The following is a 15,187-nucleotide window of genomic DNA, read 5'->3' on the forward strand; positions in this document are numbered from 1 at the left end:
GGAGATGGTGGACGCGACCCCACCTGAGGAAAAGGGATAGAAAGACGGAACCAGCAGAAGGAAGGGGAATTGGGTAGAGTGATCCCACAGGAGGAAGGGGGATGGATAGGAAAAAAATCAAACAGGAGGAAGGGGATGGGGAAGTGCGATCCAACAGGAGGAAGGGGGATGAAGTAGAGCGATGCACCTGAGGAAAAGGGATAGGAAGAGAGATCCCACAGGAGGAAGGAGGATGGGAAAGAGATATCCCTAAGGGAAGAAGGGGAATGGAGAAGAAATCGCACAGGAGAAAACCAACGGGAAAAGATAACCCCTCAAGACGAGAGGATGCAGAAATAGATTACATAGGGGGATGGGTCTGAACTGATCCCACGATCGAGAGGAGGTGCGCGCATGGGGACTGTCGCATTCAGTGTCTGACTGGGTATTAGTAACATCGAGAAGGAACATTGTCAATAAACGTGTCACAGGCAGCGAGAAACGGCCATTCCAGTGATTTACTACCATTAAACTAATGGCCGTTGTTCACTGATCTGATGATGACTCCAAAATCTCCTGAGGAGGAAACTCAGACCTTTACTTTCGTTAGGAAATTACTGACCGACCCCCTGGTAATTTCTCAAAATTCTTCACAATCTGTTATACTACAGTTTTACCCAAATCCATTTACAAACCCCATTTCCAAAAAAGTTGGGGCATTTTCCAAAATGCAATAAAAACAAAAATCTGTGTTATGTTAATTCACGCGAACCTTTATTTAACTGACAAAAGTACAAAGAAAAGGTTTTCAATAGTTTTACTGACCAACTTAATTGTATTTTGCAAACCTACACAAATTTAGAATTTGATGGCGGTGGCACACTCAACGAAAGTTGGGACAGAGGCATGTTTACCTTTGTGTTACATCACCTTTCCTTTTCATAACACTTCTTAATCGTTTTGGAACTGAGGATACTAATTGTAGTAGATTTGCAATTGGAAATGTTGTCCATTCTTGCTTGATAGAAGACTTCAGCTGCTCAACAGTCCGTGGTCTCCGTTGTCTGATTCTCCTCTTCATGATGTGCCATACATTTTCAATAGGAGATAGATCTGGACTGACAGCAGGCCAGTCAAGCACACGTACTCTGTGTCTACAAAGCCACGCTGTTGTAGCCCGTGCAGAATGTGGTCTGGCATTTTCCTGCTGAAATAAGCATGGACGTCCCGGGAAGAGACGTCGCCTTGATGGCAACATATGTTTCTCTAAAATCCTAATATACGCCTCAGAGTCAATGGTACCTTCACATACATGCAACTCACCCATGCCGTGGGCACTGATGCACCCCCATACCATCACAGATGCTGGCTTTTGCACCTTTCGCTGATAACAATCTGGATGGTCGTTTTCATCTCTGGCACAGATAACTCAACGCCTGTTTTTGCCGAAAACTAGCTGAAATGTGGACTAATCTGACCACAGCACACGGTTCCACAGTCTTTCGGTCCATCTGAGATGAGCTCAGGCCCAGAGAACTCGCCGGCGTTTCTGCATAGAGTTGATGTATGGCTCCTCCTTGCGTAATACAGTTTCAAGTTGCATTTCTGGATGCAGCGACGGACTGTGTTGAGTGACAATGGTCTTCCAAAGTACTCCCGAGCCCAGGTGGCTATAATTGTCACAGTAGCATGACGGTTTCTTAGGCAGTGCCGCCTGAGGGCTTGAAGATCACGCACATTCAACAGTGGTTTCTGACCTTGCCCTTTACTCACTGAGATGTCTCTGAATTCTCTGAATCTTCTCACAATATTATGTACTGTAGATGTTGAAAGACCTAAATTCTCGGCAATTTTGCGTTGAGAAATGTTCCCTTTGAACTGACTTAACAATTCTCTCACGAAGTTTGGCACAAAGGGGTGAGCCATGACCCATCCTTGCTTGCAAAGACTGAGCCTTTGATGGACGCTACTTTTATACTCAGTCATGATACCTCACCTTCTACCAATTAGCCTGCTTAATGTGGAGTCTTCCAAACCGGTGTTACTTGAATATTCTGTGCACTTTTCAATCTTATTTTAACTCTGTCCCAACTTTTGTTGAGTGTGTTGCAGCCATCAAATTCTAAATTTGTGTATCTTTGCAAAATACAATTAAGTTGGTCAGTAAAACTACTGAAAATCTTTTCTTTGCACTTTTGTCAGTTAAATAAAGGTTCACGTGAATTAACATATCACAGATTTTTGTTTCTATTGCATTTTGGAAAATATCCCAACTTTTCTGGATATAGGGTTTGTACATTGAAACAACATAATGTAACGGTTTCACAGTTCAGAGTGAAGTTAAATGGAATTACCCCAACTCCTGGCACTTGTGCAGCCCGGGTCCCAGCCGCTGGATTCCTTCACACTGAATGTGGCAGTTCCACAGGTCGAGGTGTTTTATTGTACCACACAGCCCGAAGACATGAGACAGGACCGCGCAATCAATCGGGGTCAGTGTCATTCCCATGAATGAAAGTGTTTCCACAGATCCCAGTGTGGCCTGAGCCAATCCACGATTCTGAGACTCAAACAGGTAGTGCAATGTGTTCATGAGGCTCCTTTTACCAGCTTCACTCCTCGTGTTTCCACTCTGGCGTTTAACCTCCTCCTTCACCCAGTCAATCACCCGGCAGGTTGTTTCATGGGGAAATGGACCCAGAAACTCCTCCAGGCCCCGAGCTGTCATTGGGTTGGAGAGACCAGCAACAAAACGGAGAAATACCTCAAATCGCCCATCTGTCGTGTTGTGGGCTTCGGTGAGGAATTTCAGGATATCCCCGGAATGTGGAGTCAGGAATTGTGCAATTGCAGCTACAAACTCTTGGATTGTGAGGTGTGGGAATGTGTACACCACACACCGGGAAGTGTCCTCTCTCTCCAAAAGCTCCATCAGGAATCGGGAAGGCTGCAGATTGTAGTGGATCAAATCTTCACTTGTAAATACAGTCTTCTGCTCGGACACTCCTCTGAAGGCCATCTGACCTACCCTGAGTAACACATCATGGGGTCTCTCAAGCTCACGGCCGTGGTTTTTCAGGATGTTGCAAATATAGTAGGAATATAGTTGGGTAATGGTCTTGGGAATTCGCTGCGGGTCCCTGACTCTTCGTGTGAAGAAGGGGCCCAGTGCCAGAGCGAGGATCCAGCAGTAGGAGGGGTTGTAGCTCATGGTGTACAGGATCTCGTTCTCCTTCACGTGTTTGAAAACAGCTGCTGCCACCGTCTGATCTTCAAAATACTTGATGAAATATTCTTTCCGTTCCTCACCAACAAATCCCAGGATTTCAGCCCAGACACTGATCTCTGCCTTTTCCAATAAATGTAACACAGTGGGACGGGTGGTCACCAGCACTGAACACCCTGGGAGAAGCTTGTGCTGGATTAAACTGTACACAATGTCAGACACCTTGCACTGGAATTCAGGATCCGTGCAAGCGTACTGAGATTCTGTGTTTCTCCGACTGTCAGCAAAATCGATTCCGTCCTTGTATTCATCCAATCCATCGAATATAAACAGCAAACTTTCTGGGTTCTTCCACAGTGTTTCTAGAACATTCCTCAGGTAAGGGTAGAAAAACAGCACCAGGTTCGAGAGGTTTATTATACAATTGATCGTGTTTAACTCTCGGAATTTGAAACTGAAGACAAACTGGAACTGTTGGTATATTTTCCCCGTGGCCCAGTCATAAACAATCTTTTGTACCATTGTTGTTTTGCCGATCCCCGCGACTCCGGCCACTGCAGCTGAACTCCCTGCTTTGGAATTACTGTGGGAAAAGCTGCTTTGGATCAGCTGATCCGTCCGGATTTTTTCCAGCTCTACATGGAGATGTTTCTTTCTCAATTTTTCATGGGTTCTGCCTCTTGCCAGCAGCTCATGTTCCACCAGTCTCCGATCTCGAACAGTAGAAATGACCGTGAGCTCAGCGTATCGATCAACCAGCTGGGAAACCTTCACCTTCTCCCTCATCAGGATCCTGTTGACTCTCAGTGTTTCAGTTTGTGCCCGCAGAGTCTCCTTGTGTTTCTGTTGAACATCTTCCGTGGGAAAAGAAGTAAAATGATTACCACATACATTTGTCAAAGCACACAACTTGAAAACTGCAACTGGATCTCTGTACTAATATTGCAAGAATTGAAAGTTTCTATGGATGACAGTGTTGACTATAAAACCTGGTTCACGGGCAACGGACACAATGGTAATCAACCACAGAGAAAATACCGGACTTGTACAATCTGATCGTCAGCGAACAGTGAAGGTTAACTTTCCTTCGGATTTTTTTTATTATATCCCACCTGCCCAAGTTATTGTACATGTGGGTTTTACAGAATTTCTTTCCGACGCCCAGTGCTTCCTTAAGTATCATCACTAATGACTCCACAATCTCATTCATGACAACACCTTCCTGACGAGCCACTGTGACGTTCTGGTGTTCTCATCCCTCGTCCTTCATCATCCTCAACCTGTCTGAATGAAAATACACGCTCCTCAACTCTCAGCAACCCCCCATCAGGCAACAGCACACTCATCTTCCTGCACTGAGATCGCTCACTAATGTTTTGAATTAACAGTGTTTACTCACAGACTATTTATGCTCGTCACGGTCTCTGGAATCTGTCCCAGCAAGGCCACATTGGCTTCATCAGTTCAGACACGCTGCTTCTCCACACATTCCACTGACAGCCATGGATCTGAACTCTAATGTACTGTACTTTTCCTCACACTCCTCAGACTCTCCCAGAACTTCCTTTATTATACTATTTGTTATCTGGGATATTGCACACGCCAATCGGGACAGAATGTGAAAAATACATGTGAGGTGAATTTCTAGAGAAAATTCATATGGAATATTCCAGGCAACTATGGATACGAGTTCACTGGTAAAGATCCACTGCAGAGGAAATCGAACGAGCTTGTATGTGATGAGGAATTTCAGCTGACAGATGCATTTACTTTCTCTCTTTGGCCGATAAGCTGGTCAGCTATTGGGATGCATTGCAATGTAATAAACAAAAACTGATAAAGAAGGAAAAAACAGTCTTACAGTTTGCAAAATAATTTGGAGACATTTAAAACCGAGACGAACGAAAATATCATAAGCATCTATTTTCTCCCATCAATCAAGTTAGCAGAACTGTGGTCAATTGCCTTGCATGGTTGATAAATAGTTGTACAAATTGAGTCGTTAGGAAGTGAATGTATTTTCATGGGCACTGGGAGTCTGAGAGGTGGTCTATATTGATTTGGATTTCTTTACTTGCTGGCTGATTTATTTGGACCATGGCTCTCTCCTATTCCCCTTCTGATTTCCGTCTCTGAAACTGCATCTGGTTGCACAATATCAGATTATAAGATCATAAGATATAGGAGCAGAAGTAGGCCATTCGGCCCATCGAGTCTGCTCCACCATTCAATCGTGGGCTGATCCAAATCTTCCAGTCATCCCCACTCCCCTGCCTTGTTCCCATCCCCTTTGATGCCCTGGCTAATCAGGAACTTTTATATCTCTGTCTTAAACGCACCCAATGACTCGGCCTCCACAGCCGCTCGTGGCAACAAAGTCCACAGATTTTTACCACACTCTGACCAAAGTAATTTCTCGGCAAATTGCTTTGTTAGTGTTTAACATGTTCACCAGCGTCAAGTTAGAATCCCAGCTCCTGCCCATTAACGTAATGAACAATAAACAAATCTGCAATGAACAATAAACATGAGTAACAAATCTGAGAGGACATCGCCATCAAAATATTTACTTTTTTTTAAGGAGACTGTTCATCTATTTAACTGTGAAGTGAAAGTTATCTTATAAACGAACTTAGTTCCTTCTTTTCTGAAATAGGCGCGTCCACTTTGATTCAGTTATAACTCAGGCCACTGAAGAGCCAGCAGGAGATAGTGGAGTAGATCAATCAGACAGAGATGTTAAGAGTGTTGAAGGATCCGGGGATTCTGATTTCCCCAAGATAAACAGGGATCGCTTGGCGAGGGGGTAAAATTTAAAGTGCGTTCAGGAGAGGTTACTTTGACAAAGTCATTTAGACAGTAATACCTGACAAGGGCAGATCTGGCCTGCTTTTTTATGTAGCCAAGGCATCTTAGATAGGTTAATAATGAAGCTGAGCTTCACAGCAGTCAGGGAAAGGAGTAAAGGTGGATTCATAAAGGAGGAATGATTTCGAGTGTATATGACAGTGGAGACGATTGAACGTAATTGTTCATCCAGTAAAACAGGGTCATGTGGAAGTGAATAGCGGGAGATTGGGGCCAATATGTCCCCGTGGGCTGGAAAAGGGGAAGTTGTAAGGAAGTTTGAACATCAAAGCATCTACTAATAAAGAGAGGTATTCTCAGATATAGAGAATAAAAAAAAATAGATTATTCTGGAAAGAGTAGAGGAGAATACGAAAGGAATTATGAGAGCAGTCTGGGACATGACATGATGATGCTTAAGAAAAACGCGAAAGCGATTTGTGAATATATTAAAGTCAAGAGAGGTTCATTGTATCAGGACACTCCAGGAAGTACATGGTACTTTCCTGTGTTAAGATCCAGCCAGGGCTGTCGGCAGTTTTACGGTGCAACAACAACCTACACGGTCGTAATGTGGATTAAATGAATTATGGTTTAATATTCGAACAAACTGTACTGAGTGGGACTCGGGCTGAAGGAACTGCTTCATTAGGTTTGGAGATACAGCACAGTGACAGCCCCTTCCAGCCCAGATGTCCACACCGCCCAATTACACCAATGCGGCCAACTGACCGACTGACCTATACATCTGGACATAGACTTACTGAGAATAGTCTACATGGCTTCATGTGTGTAGGACATGTCTGATCAATCTTATGGAGGTTTTCATTTCCTAGGCAGTAACCAGGAGAGTTGATAAAGGAAAGGTAGTCGATGCTGTCCACAGAGACTTTAGCAAGGCATTTGACCAGATCTCGCATGGGAGATCGGTCATGAAGGCTCAGTCGCGCAGCGTTCAAGATGAGTTAATAAATTGGATTAGGTGTTGATTTTATGGGATCAGCCAGAGATTGGCAGCTGATGGTTGCTTCTCTGACTGGAGGCCTGTGAATTGATCCTGCAGGGACCGGTGTTGGGTCCGTTGTTGTTTGTCACCTATATCAAAGATCTGAATAATACTGTAACTAGCTGGATCAGCACATTTGCGATGAAATCAATATTGTGGGTGTGACAGACAGCTAGGAAGCCTGTCATGACTAGCAGAGGGATCTGGAATATATGGGAATGCAGATAGAAATTAATGCAGACATGCTCGATGCGTTTCACGTTGGTAGGACCAGCCAGGGTCCTACACAGTGAACGGCAGAGCCCTAAGAAGCAAAAGAATCCGGAATACAGGTGCATAATTACTGAAAGTGCGGTCACAGGTAGATAGGATCAAAAAGAAAACTTTTGGACCTCATAAATCAAAGTATTGACATGGGATGCTATGCTGAAGTTGTGTAAGATATTGGTGAGGCGCAATTAGCATTATTGTGTGCATCTTTAGTCACCTGCCTACAGAGCAGATCTAACTGAGGTTGAAAGAATACAGAAAAAATTCATAAGGCTGTTGCCGGGTCTGGAGGACCTGAGTTATAACGAAAGGTTGATTAGCTTCGGATTTTATTCCTTGGAGCCTAGAAGCCTGAGGGGAGATTTGATAGAGGTATACAAAATTATGAGCAGTATGAATAGGGAAAATGCAAGCAGGCTTTTCCCACTGAGATGGGTGTGACTACAACCAGCGGCTATGGTGAACTTTTAAAGGGAGTGTTTGGGAAAACTTCTTCGCTCAGAGGATCACAGTGCATAGAACGAGCTGCCAGCTGTCGATTGCTGTGTGTAGATGCCAGAGTGATGCTTACCGCTGAATAGTCGAAATAGTGAACTGAATTATTTGCAGAAAGTCGTTGGAAATGGTCTGAAGTGTAGCGAAAACTCTGAATGCCCATCAGCAGAAAGTTATTTCCAGACAAGACCGTTCCTTTTCACAGACACTTACACCTGGACACCCAGTTTCTCCAATCTGTGAACGATCGCGGTCCAACATCATTTCTGTCAAGTAATCAGTTTGAAACGTTCATTTCATCACTCACCCTTCAGTTGCGAGGATAACTCAGAAAAGCCTCCGGTGATATTCGTGATTTCAAATGGATCAAGACCTGTTGACATCGAAAAGCTTTCATGAAACCTTGTCAAACATGCATTGTTACATCTGGAAAGTTTCAATCGGATTTAGGGCAGAGTGTATTATTTCACTGTACCGAGTTCCTGGATTTCCTTCAGTATCTTCTCCAACTTCGGTAACTGCTTCCTCATTTCCACAAAGGATTCCCACAATAGCCTCCGGGCCTGGGTGCCTTTCTCCATCACCAGACTGAGGAGGAGTGTACAACTCTCCGTCCGGTTTCCCCTCTCCACGAGCTGAGTGACTTTCTGTAAAGAACAACAGTGAAGAGCGGGCGGCGAGGCACAGAATGACGAGGAAAATATCTGCTCACTGATAGGACATTCAATTAGTTACACGGCCTAAAAGCACACGAACAACCAACGGTCCATTCCGGGTCCTTTCTGTAAATCTATGGGTTCAGACATTGGAACCAAAGCAAGAAATGAAGACATTTGTATTCCAGTATTATTGTCACGGTGTGAGGTAATCTCCTCTGCCAGATTCGTTCATAACCCCACTGGCCCTGTTACATGGTTGTGTTGGAGATGACAATGTCAGGTAGTCCTTGGGGCATTAACCCGTGGATTATAGCTCATTACAATTCTACTGCTGCTGCACAACCCATTGGCCCATGGACGAAGAGCTTTGCGCTGCTCTCCGGTCTGGGTCTGTCTCTATCAGTATTATGGAAATGACATGGACATGCTCAGTGTGACAATTCCCTACCTACAAGTACTTCCGTTGAAGACCCCTATTGATGTATACCACAGTTGGAAGTTCAGTATGTTTGATTATATTGGATTGTGTCTCGACTAGTCTCTGGGACAATTCGCAAATTCCTGTTCAGTACATTTACTGTTTTAGAGGATCCTTCCGTTTGACCCGGGCTGAGGTGCCTTGATCGAACGTGAATCAATCGAGTTAGTTCTCAAATTCTATACCATTAACTGCATTCGCAGTGTCCTGGAAAGACGGAGCTAGTGAAACACAGCGAACAAAGCTTTAGCTACTCTATCAATTACAGTCCTTCTGGAGTACGATTACTTCAATCAACAACCTGTAATGTTCAGTTGTGAGTTGTTATTGTTGAACCGACTCTACGATCTGGCACGTGTGGCGATTCGGCGAGCTAATGTCTCGGTTGTACACGTCCGCCACGGGCACTGCTGGTGTGAACTTTGGACCGTATCGAGGTGGGGGTCCTTGTGCTTGAATGATGAAAATGGATTGATGGTTGGCTATTGGTGCAGCGAAATTATTGGACAGAAGAAGAGACAGGACACGGGCCCGAGAGCGAGGAATAAGCATGTTCAACCGGCTGGCCATATTGAAATGGTTCAAATGTCGCCAACGGGAACGGGAACGAAAGGCGGGCCGATGACTAGTTCGCTGCTCACGGGGTTTACTCACCTCTGCCGCTGGTGTCTCGACTAGAGGACCAGCTCCAGCAGTGAATTTGGCTCCGTGGCCGAGTAATCACTTTCCATTTTGGTGATCTCTATGCTTCAGGTTCTGACTGTAAATTGTTTACTTTTGGTGCGTGGACGACCTGCTCTGTCTTATATTTCCACAGCCTCAGTGTTTGACTGTCTATATTGTATGAGTTTTTAGTAATAGGTTATATTATATATATTTGATACTTGTAAGAAATGGAACCTCAAGGTTGTATGCTGTAGACAGACTTTGGTAATAAATGTTGTTTGAAGCTATGAAATGTTGAAGACAATTGGATAAGCACGCGAAAGGAAAGTTTTAAAGCCATATGGCACCTTTTCCTGGTGTGTGATTCGAATTCTAGGGCCACGACATTTCAGGCATCTGGCTGTGTACGGGAGTGATGTGACAATATCGATGTGGTGAGCAAGGTGTCTATCTACAAATGACAGCAGAAAAATGGGCATTTGCATCGTTGTTGCGGAGAAATGAATCTAATCCAAATATGACCAAAGGCCTTGATGGATGCTTCAATCAGACTATAATTTCTGTATCTGATTCACTAAAACCCATTTCCTTTGGCACTGTTGAGTGCAGCATATTTGGATGGATGAATTGAGAATGAACCAGTGATTGAACAATTGCCAGTGCTCACCCCAGTGGCTTTAGTCCAGTGGTTTAACAATAAACGGAACCCAAACTGTTCTTCTCGCTCACCTCGTGTTCAAGTTCACTAAAATGTCGCTCCTGTCTCAACTTCAAGCTGAGTCCTTCTATTCCTTCTTCCATTGCAGGTTTCAGTCCCTTCCTGTAGAAATTTGTCAGATAGAGCAGTTGATAATCGTCGAACTGTGCCAGGACATCTGAGATTGTATGTTTGGGATCTGGGGATAGAAATGTGGAAAATACAGTACTGTGCGACGTGGAGTGGAAAGCGCGTTGGTAGATCCAGAGGGGAGCGAACGATGTTGGAAATAGTGTATGTGGAGCGCTGCAGGAGTGGAGTGGGATACGTGGCACAGAAAATGGGAGGGGTGTGGGACATGTGGTAGAGAAGGATTGACAGGGGTGGAGTGTAGCACGGGTGCAGACACGTCCCCCACTGAGATACCTGAGACGGCCATTTTGTTCCACACAATTGGCTTACTGACCATTACAGAATCTCTCTCTGATCTCTCTCCTTTACCTTTTTCAAACCATGGGTCCCCTCTCACTGTCACTTTGCACATTAAGTCCACTCTAGAAACCCGAATTAGAATCAAGTTTATTATCACTCATACAGGTCACACATTTTTTATTCCTTTTTTTTTGGCGGCAGAACGCTCCTATGCATAAAATTGCTACAATATTGTACAAACATCTTTAGCACCCGAGCTATATATATGTCCTTAACAAATTTGCACAATGCTGTATGTACCGCCAACACAAGAAGCCACATTCACGTTGGAGGAACAACGCCTTATATTCCGTCTGGGTAGCCGCCAACCTGATGGCATGAACATTGACTTCTCTAACTTCCGCTAATGTCCCACCTCCCCCTCGCACCCTATCCGCTATTTATTTATATACACATATTCTTTCTCTCTGTCTCCTTTTTCTCCCTTTGTCCCTCTGACTATACGCCTTGCCCATCTTCTGGTGTCCCCCCCCCACCACTTCTCCTTCTCCCTGGGCCTCCTGTCCCATGATCCTCTCATATCCCTTTTGCCAATCACCTGTCCAGCTCTTGGCTCCATCCCTCCTCCTCCTGTCTTCTCCTATCATTTTGGATCTCCTTCTCCCCCTCACATTTCAAATCTCTTACTAGCTCTTCCTTCAGTTAGTCCTAACGAAGGGTCTTGGCCCGAAACGTCAACGGTACCTCTTCCTAGAGATGCTGTCTGGCCTGCTGCGTTCACCAGCAACTTTTACGTGTGTTGTTTACAAGATGTTGCCTGGATTGGAGAACGCGCCTTATGAGAATGGGTTGACTGAGCTTGGCCATTTCTGCTTGGAGCCACCGAGGTTGAGAGGTGACTTGATAGAGGTGTATATGATGTTGAGAGGCAATGATAATGTGGAGAGCCAGAGGCTTTTACCCAGGGCTGAAATGACTAACAGGTGTGGCCACATGTACCACACCCACACATTTTCCCTCTCCTCTGAACACCCCTCACATTTTCCCTCCTCCCTCTCGCATTTTGCGAACACATAACCCTCATATTTCACTCACCCGTTCCTTGCTGGGGACTTGACAAATCCGTATTTAATGAACTTCCGAGCTGACAGACAGTCGCCTCACTTGTACCGGTTCCAGGGTCCTGATCAGTGTCTCTGTCGTCACTGTCTCTGGGCTGAATTTGCTCCACTTCCGCTGCGGCCGGACCGCATTCCATTGGGACATTGCTCTCAATCTGACCCTGCTCTGGTACCTTGTTTCCCGTGTCCCGATCATCTCCCCTCGATGAGCGGCCTCGTGAAAACCTCCCGAATACTTTCCATAACCAAAACCCACCTAAAATAAATGATGAATTGCAGTTTATACTAGAGTGATCTAGAACCGAGCAGAGCAAGAATTCACAATGGATGACGACAATAAGAACATGAGACATAGGAACAGGATTAGGACATCGATTCTGCTCCACCATTCAATCATGGCTGGTCTTTTCCCCCTCATCAACCCCATTTCCCGGTTTTCTTCCCGTTACCTTTGATGCCGTGTCCAATCAAGAACCCTCGGGTCTCTGCCTTAAATACACCCAATGACCCGGCCTCCACAGTTGCCTGTGCTAACAAATTCTACAAGTTCACCACACCCCGGCAAAAGAAATTTCTCCACGTCTCTATTTTAAAAAGATGCCCCTCTATTCTGAAGCTTTGTCCTCTTATCCCACACTTCCCCACCATGGGAAGCATCCTTTCCACGTCTATTCTCTCTAGGCCTTTCAACATTCAAAAGGGTTCAATAAGAACCCCCCAACTTTCAAAATTTGAGCGAGTACAGACCCAGAGCCATCAAACGATGGAGCCAAGACTATGGCTGAGCCGATTGGGAGTGGGACTGTACATTTGAATGTGAACCGTTCATCCTGCCAGGTGACCATCCCGAAAGCCGGTGACCAGACACATCCACTCCCAGAAAAAAGAACAGGATAGACACAGTGATACTGGTCACTGGCTGCGTAGTAACTGAACACACTGGTGTCCAGGGGATCTTAATGGAACGGTGTCAGGTGATACTGGGAAACATCACTGGGATGATTTTCTACAAGCAAAACTCTCCCCTCCCCGGCTCACAAACTGTCCAGTCACCTGTGTCACACACAGATCAGCCTCCTGATTACCCACTGCCCAGTCCCCTGGATCACATACTCTCCGTCCGCTGTGTCAAAGTGTCCGGCCCCCTGGGTGACAAAGTGACCATTACCTCTAATCTCACACTGTCCAGTCCCCCGAGTCACAGACTGATCATTCCCTTGAGTCACACACTGTCTGTCCCCAGGGTCACACACAGATCACACAGATGACAAACAGTTGGATCCCCTGGACAACATCCTCTCCGTACGCTTTGACATACAGTGTGCTGTACCCTAGATGACAGACTGACCATTGCCTTGACACTCGCACTTCCCAGTCCCGTGAGGAATCTGTCCATCACAATGACATCCATCCTGTGCCTACCTACGTGTATGAACATCTCCAGGTAATCGTGCATCTGTACCCTTGGTCACCCCCCCCCCCACCCCCACAGTACTTTTTAGGTCCCTACAATTTACCATGCAACTTCTGTCCTGGGGTAACTTTACAAAGTGAAACCATTCCTTGGAGCACTTTCCATGTTCGTCTCAGTCCCCTTGTAAATTTACATAACCCCAATTCCCAACAATTTTGCTGCCATCTGCAAACTAATGAACGACATTAATATTATCTGCCAAACCTTTAATATAAAGAGGAAAAAGTGGACACGGCACCAATCCACACCACTGGACACAAGCCTCCAAACTGAATAGCACTCTATTATTAACCGTCTGATTCCTTCCACCTCGCCCGTTCCATATCCAATTGTCTGGCTTGCCCGCAAGGACATGAATACGGTGACATACATGTACTTTGCCGATAAATTCAGTGAACTTTGATCTTTCAATACTCCTGAGATTACAGGTAGACAATGTGTGGAGTCGACAGTTAGCATATTTGCCGTCATTAGCTGCAGCACAGAATACAGGCGCAGAGAGACCTTCTGACAGGTTTATAACCTGTTGGTTGGACCAGTTGCAATAACGTGTGCGGTCCTGGTAACAATACTACAGGAAGGATGTATTAGTACTGGAGAGATAGCAGACTGAAAATTTCAATTACAAAAGATTGAATCTGCTGAGAACGTTTTCTGATTCAGAGAAAATCATTTTCCTCCATAGATGCTGCCTGACCTACTGAGTTCCTCCATCATTTTGCGTGTTGCCCGCTCTAGTTCCCCTCTTGAAACTCCACGGGGTTCACTTTAATCCTACTCACCAATGCCATTACATTGTCCCGATAGCCGTCTTTGATTCCATGTTTGTTTTCTGCTCCTTTATATTTCCAGCGCCAGATCAGCGTTGAAGTTCCTTCAACGTACTTTGAGAAAAGCACCTTCACCATTTGTCCACATTCATTGGGGTATTAAAACACTGAAGCATTTCCTTACAATCATGTCTCCTGATCCTCAGCTATCCCCAACGATGGCAATGTTCTCAGCTCGGCTACAGATCTCCTGCTCCTTTCACTCAGGTGAATCTTTGCACGGTGAGCGGAGTGATTCGACGATTACCGGTGTCACGTCGCTGCACTTGAACTGTTGGAGTGATCCATTACTCAAGGTTTCTTTATCACGGAATTCAGTGACCCTGTTTGATGTAATTTTTCTGTGCCCATTAGCATCTATGTAAGTTTCTTCGTCTGAACTACTGTGCACCAACAGGGCAGAAGTTTAATTATAAAGATCCCAGTGAACATACCTGTAGCCATTCTGATTCTGACTGATTGTTGATTGTCGTCGTCTTGTGTACACTTTGGTCCCGGTGCAGGACAGCCCCACCTGCTGGTGATGCCCTGAATTACACAGAACAAGCAGACAGTGAGTCAATGAGATTACGATTACTTTGCAAATATGACACTATCTCCATCCCCTGTTTCAGAGCAGCAGTTGGCTTAGGGCCAACCATTCCTCGTTTCCATCAACTTCCATACCATGTCTGTATGTCTGTCCAGTGATATCTGGCGCATCTACGGAAGGAGTCACAGAGCAGCAGATCACAAATACAGACCATTCAGCCCAAAGAGACTCTGCCGACCACAGTGCTCACCGAGATAGTCCCAACTTCCTGTGTTGGACCCATTTCCATTTTGGCCTCTTGACTCCATCTATACATCCCAACTGCTTCTGGAATTATACAATTGTGCTGCCTCATCCACTTCCTCTGGCAGGTCCTTCCACATGATCACCAACCTCTGCATGTAACCGTTGCCGCTCGAGTCGCTTTTGGAATGTATTTACCACTCCTTGCGGCGGACCACTCGTTACCCACCTC

At 45.3% G+C, this 15,187-nt stretch overlaps 1 protein-coding gene and 1 long non-coding RNA gene across 6 annotated transcripts in view; both read right to left on the reverse strand.

Annotated features, from left to right (window-relative positions):
* Positions 1-15,187, reverse strand: part of LOC134341841 (uncharacterized) — a 221,136-nt gene that overhangs the window by 203,064 nt on the left and 2,885 nt on the right. The window lies entirely within an intron of this gene.
* LOC134341831 (NACHT, LRR and PYD domains-containing protein 3-like) overlaps positions 1-15,187 on the reverse strand; it is a 31,683-nt gene that overhangs the window by 4,222 nt on the left and 12,274 nt on the right. For 3 of the 5 annotated variants that reach the window (XR_010016875.1, XM_063039764.1, XM_063039765.1), the window contains exons 3-8: positions 14,615-14,708; positions 11,851-12,132; positions 10,356-10,522; positions 8,299-8,470; positions 8,131-8,196; positions 2,334-4,059 (exon numbers count right to left, since the gene is read on the reverse strand). Coding sequence is in view for 4 of the 5 variants with exons in the window: in XM_063039764.1 (XP_062895834.1) it covers positions 2,334-4,059; positions 8,131-8,196; positions 8,299-8,470; positions 10,356-10,522; positions 11,851-12,132; positions 14,615-14,624 (2,423 nt within the window). In the remaining variant the exon portion in view is untranslated. Of the gene's footprint in view, positions 1-2,333; positions 4,060-8,130; positions 8,197-8,298; positions 8,471-10,293; positions 10,523-11,850; positions 12,133-14,614; positions 14,709-15,187 lie in introns of those variants that run through there. The other 2 variants (XM_063039766.1, XM_063039767.1) reach the window with 2 other exon arrangements.

The sequence above is a fragment of the Mobula hypostoma genome, unplaced genomic scaffold, assembly GCF_963921235.1.
Source record: "Mobula hypostoma unplaced genomic scaffold, sMobHyp1.1 scaffold_75, whole genome shotgun sequence".
Lineage (NCBI taxonomy): Eukaryota > Metazoa > Chordata > Chondrichthyes > Myliobatiformes > Myliobatidae > Mobula > Mobula hypostoma.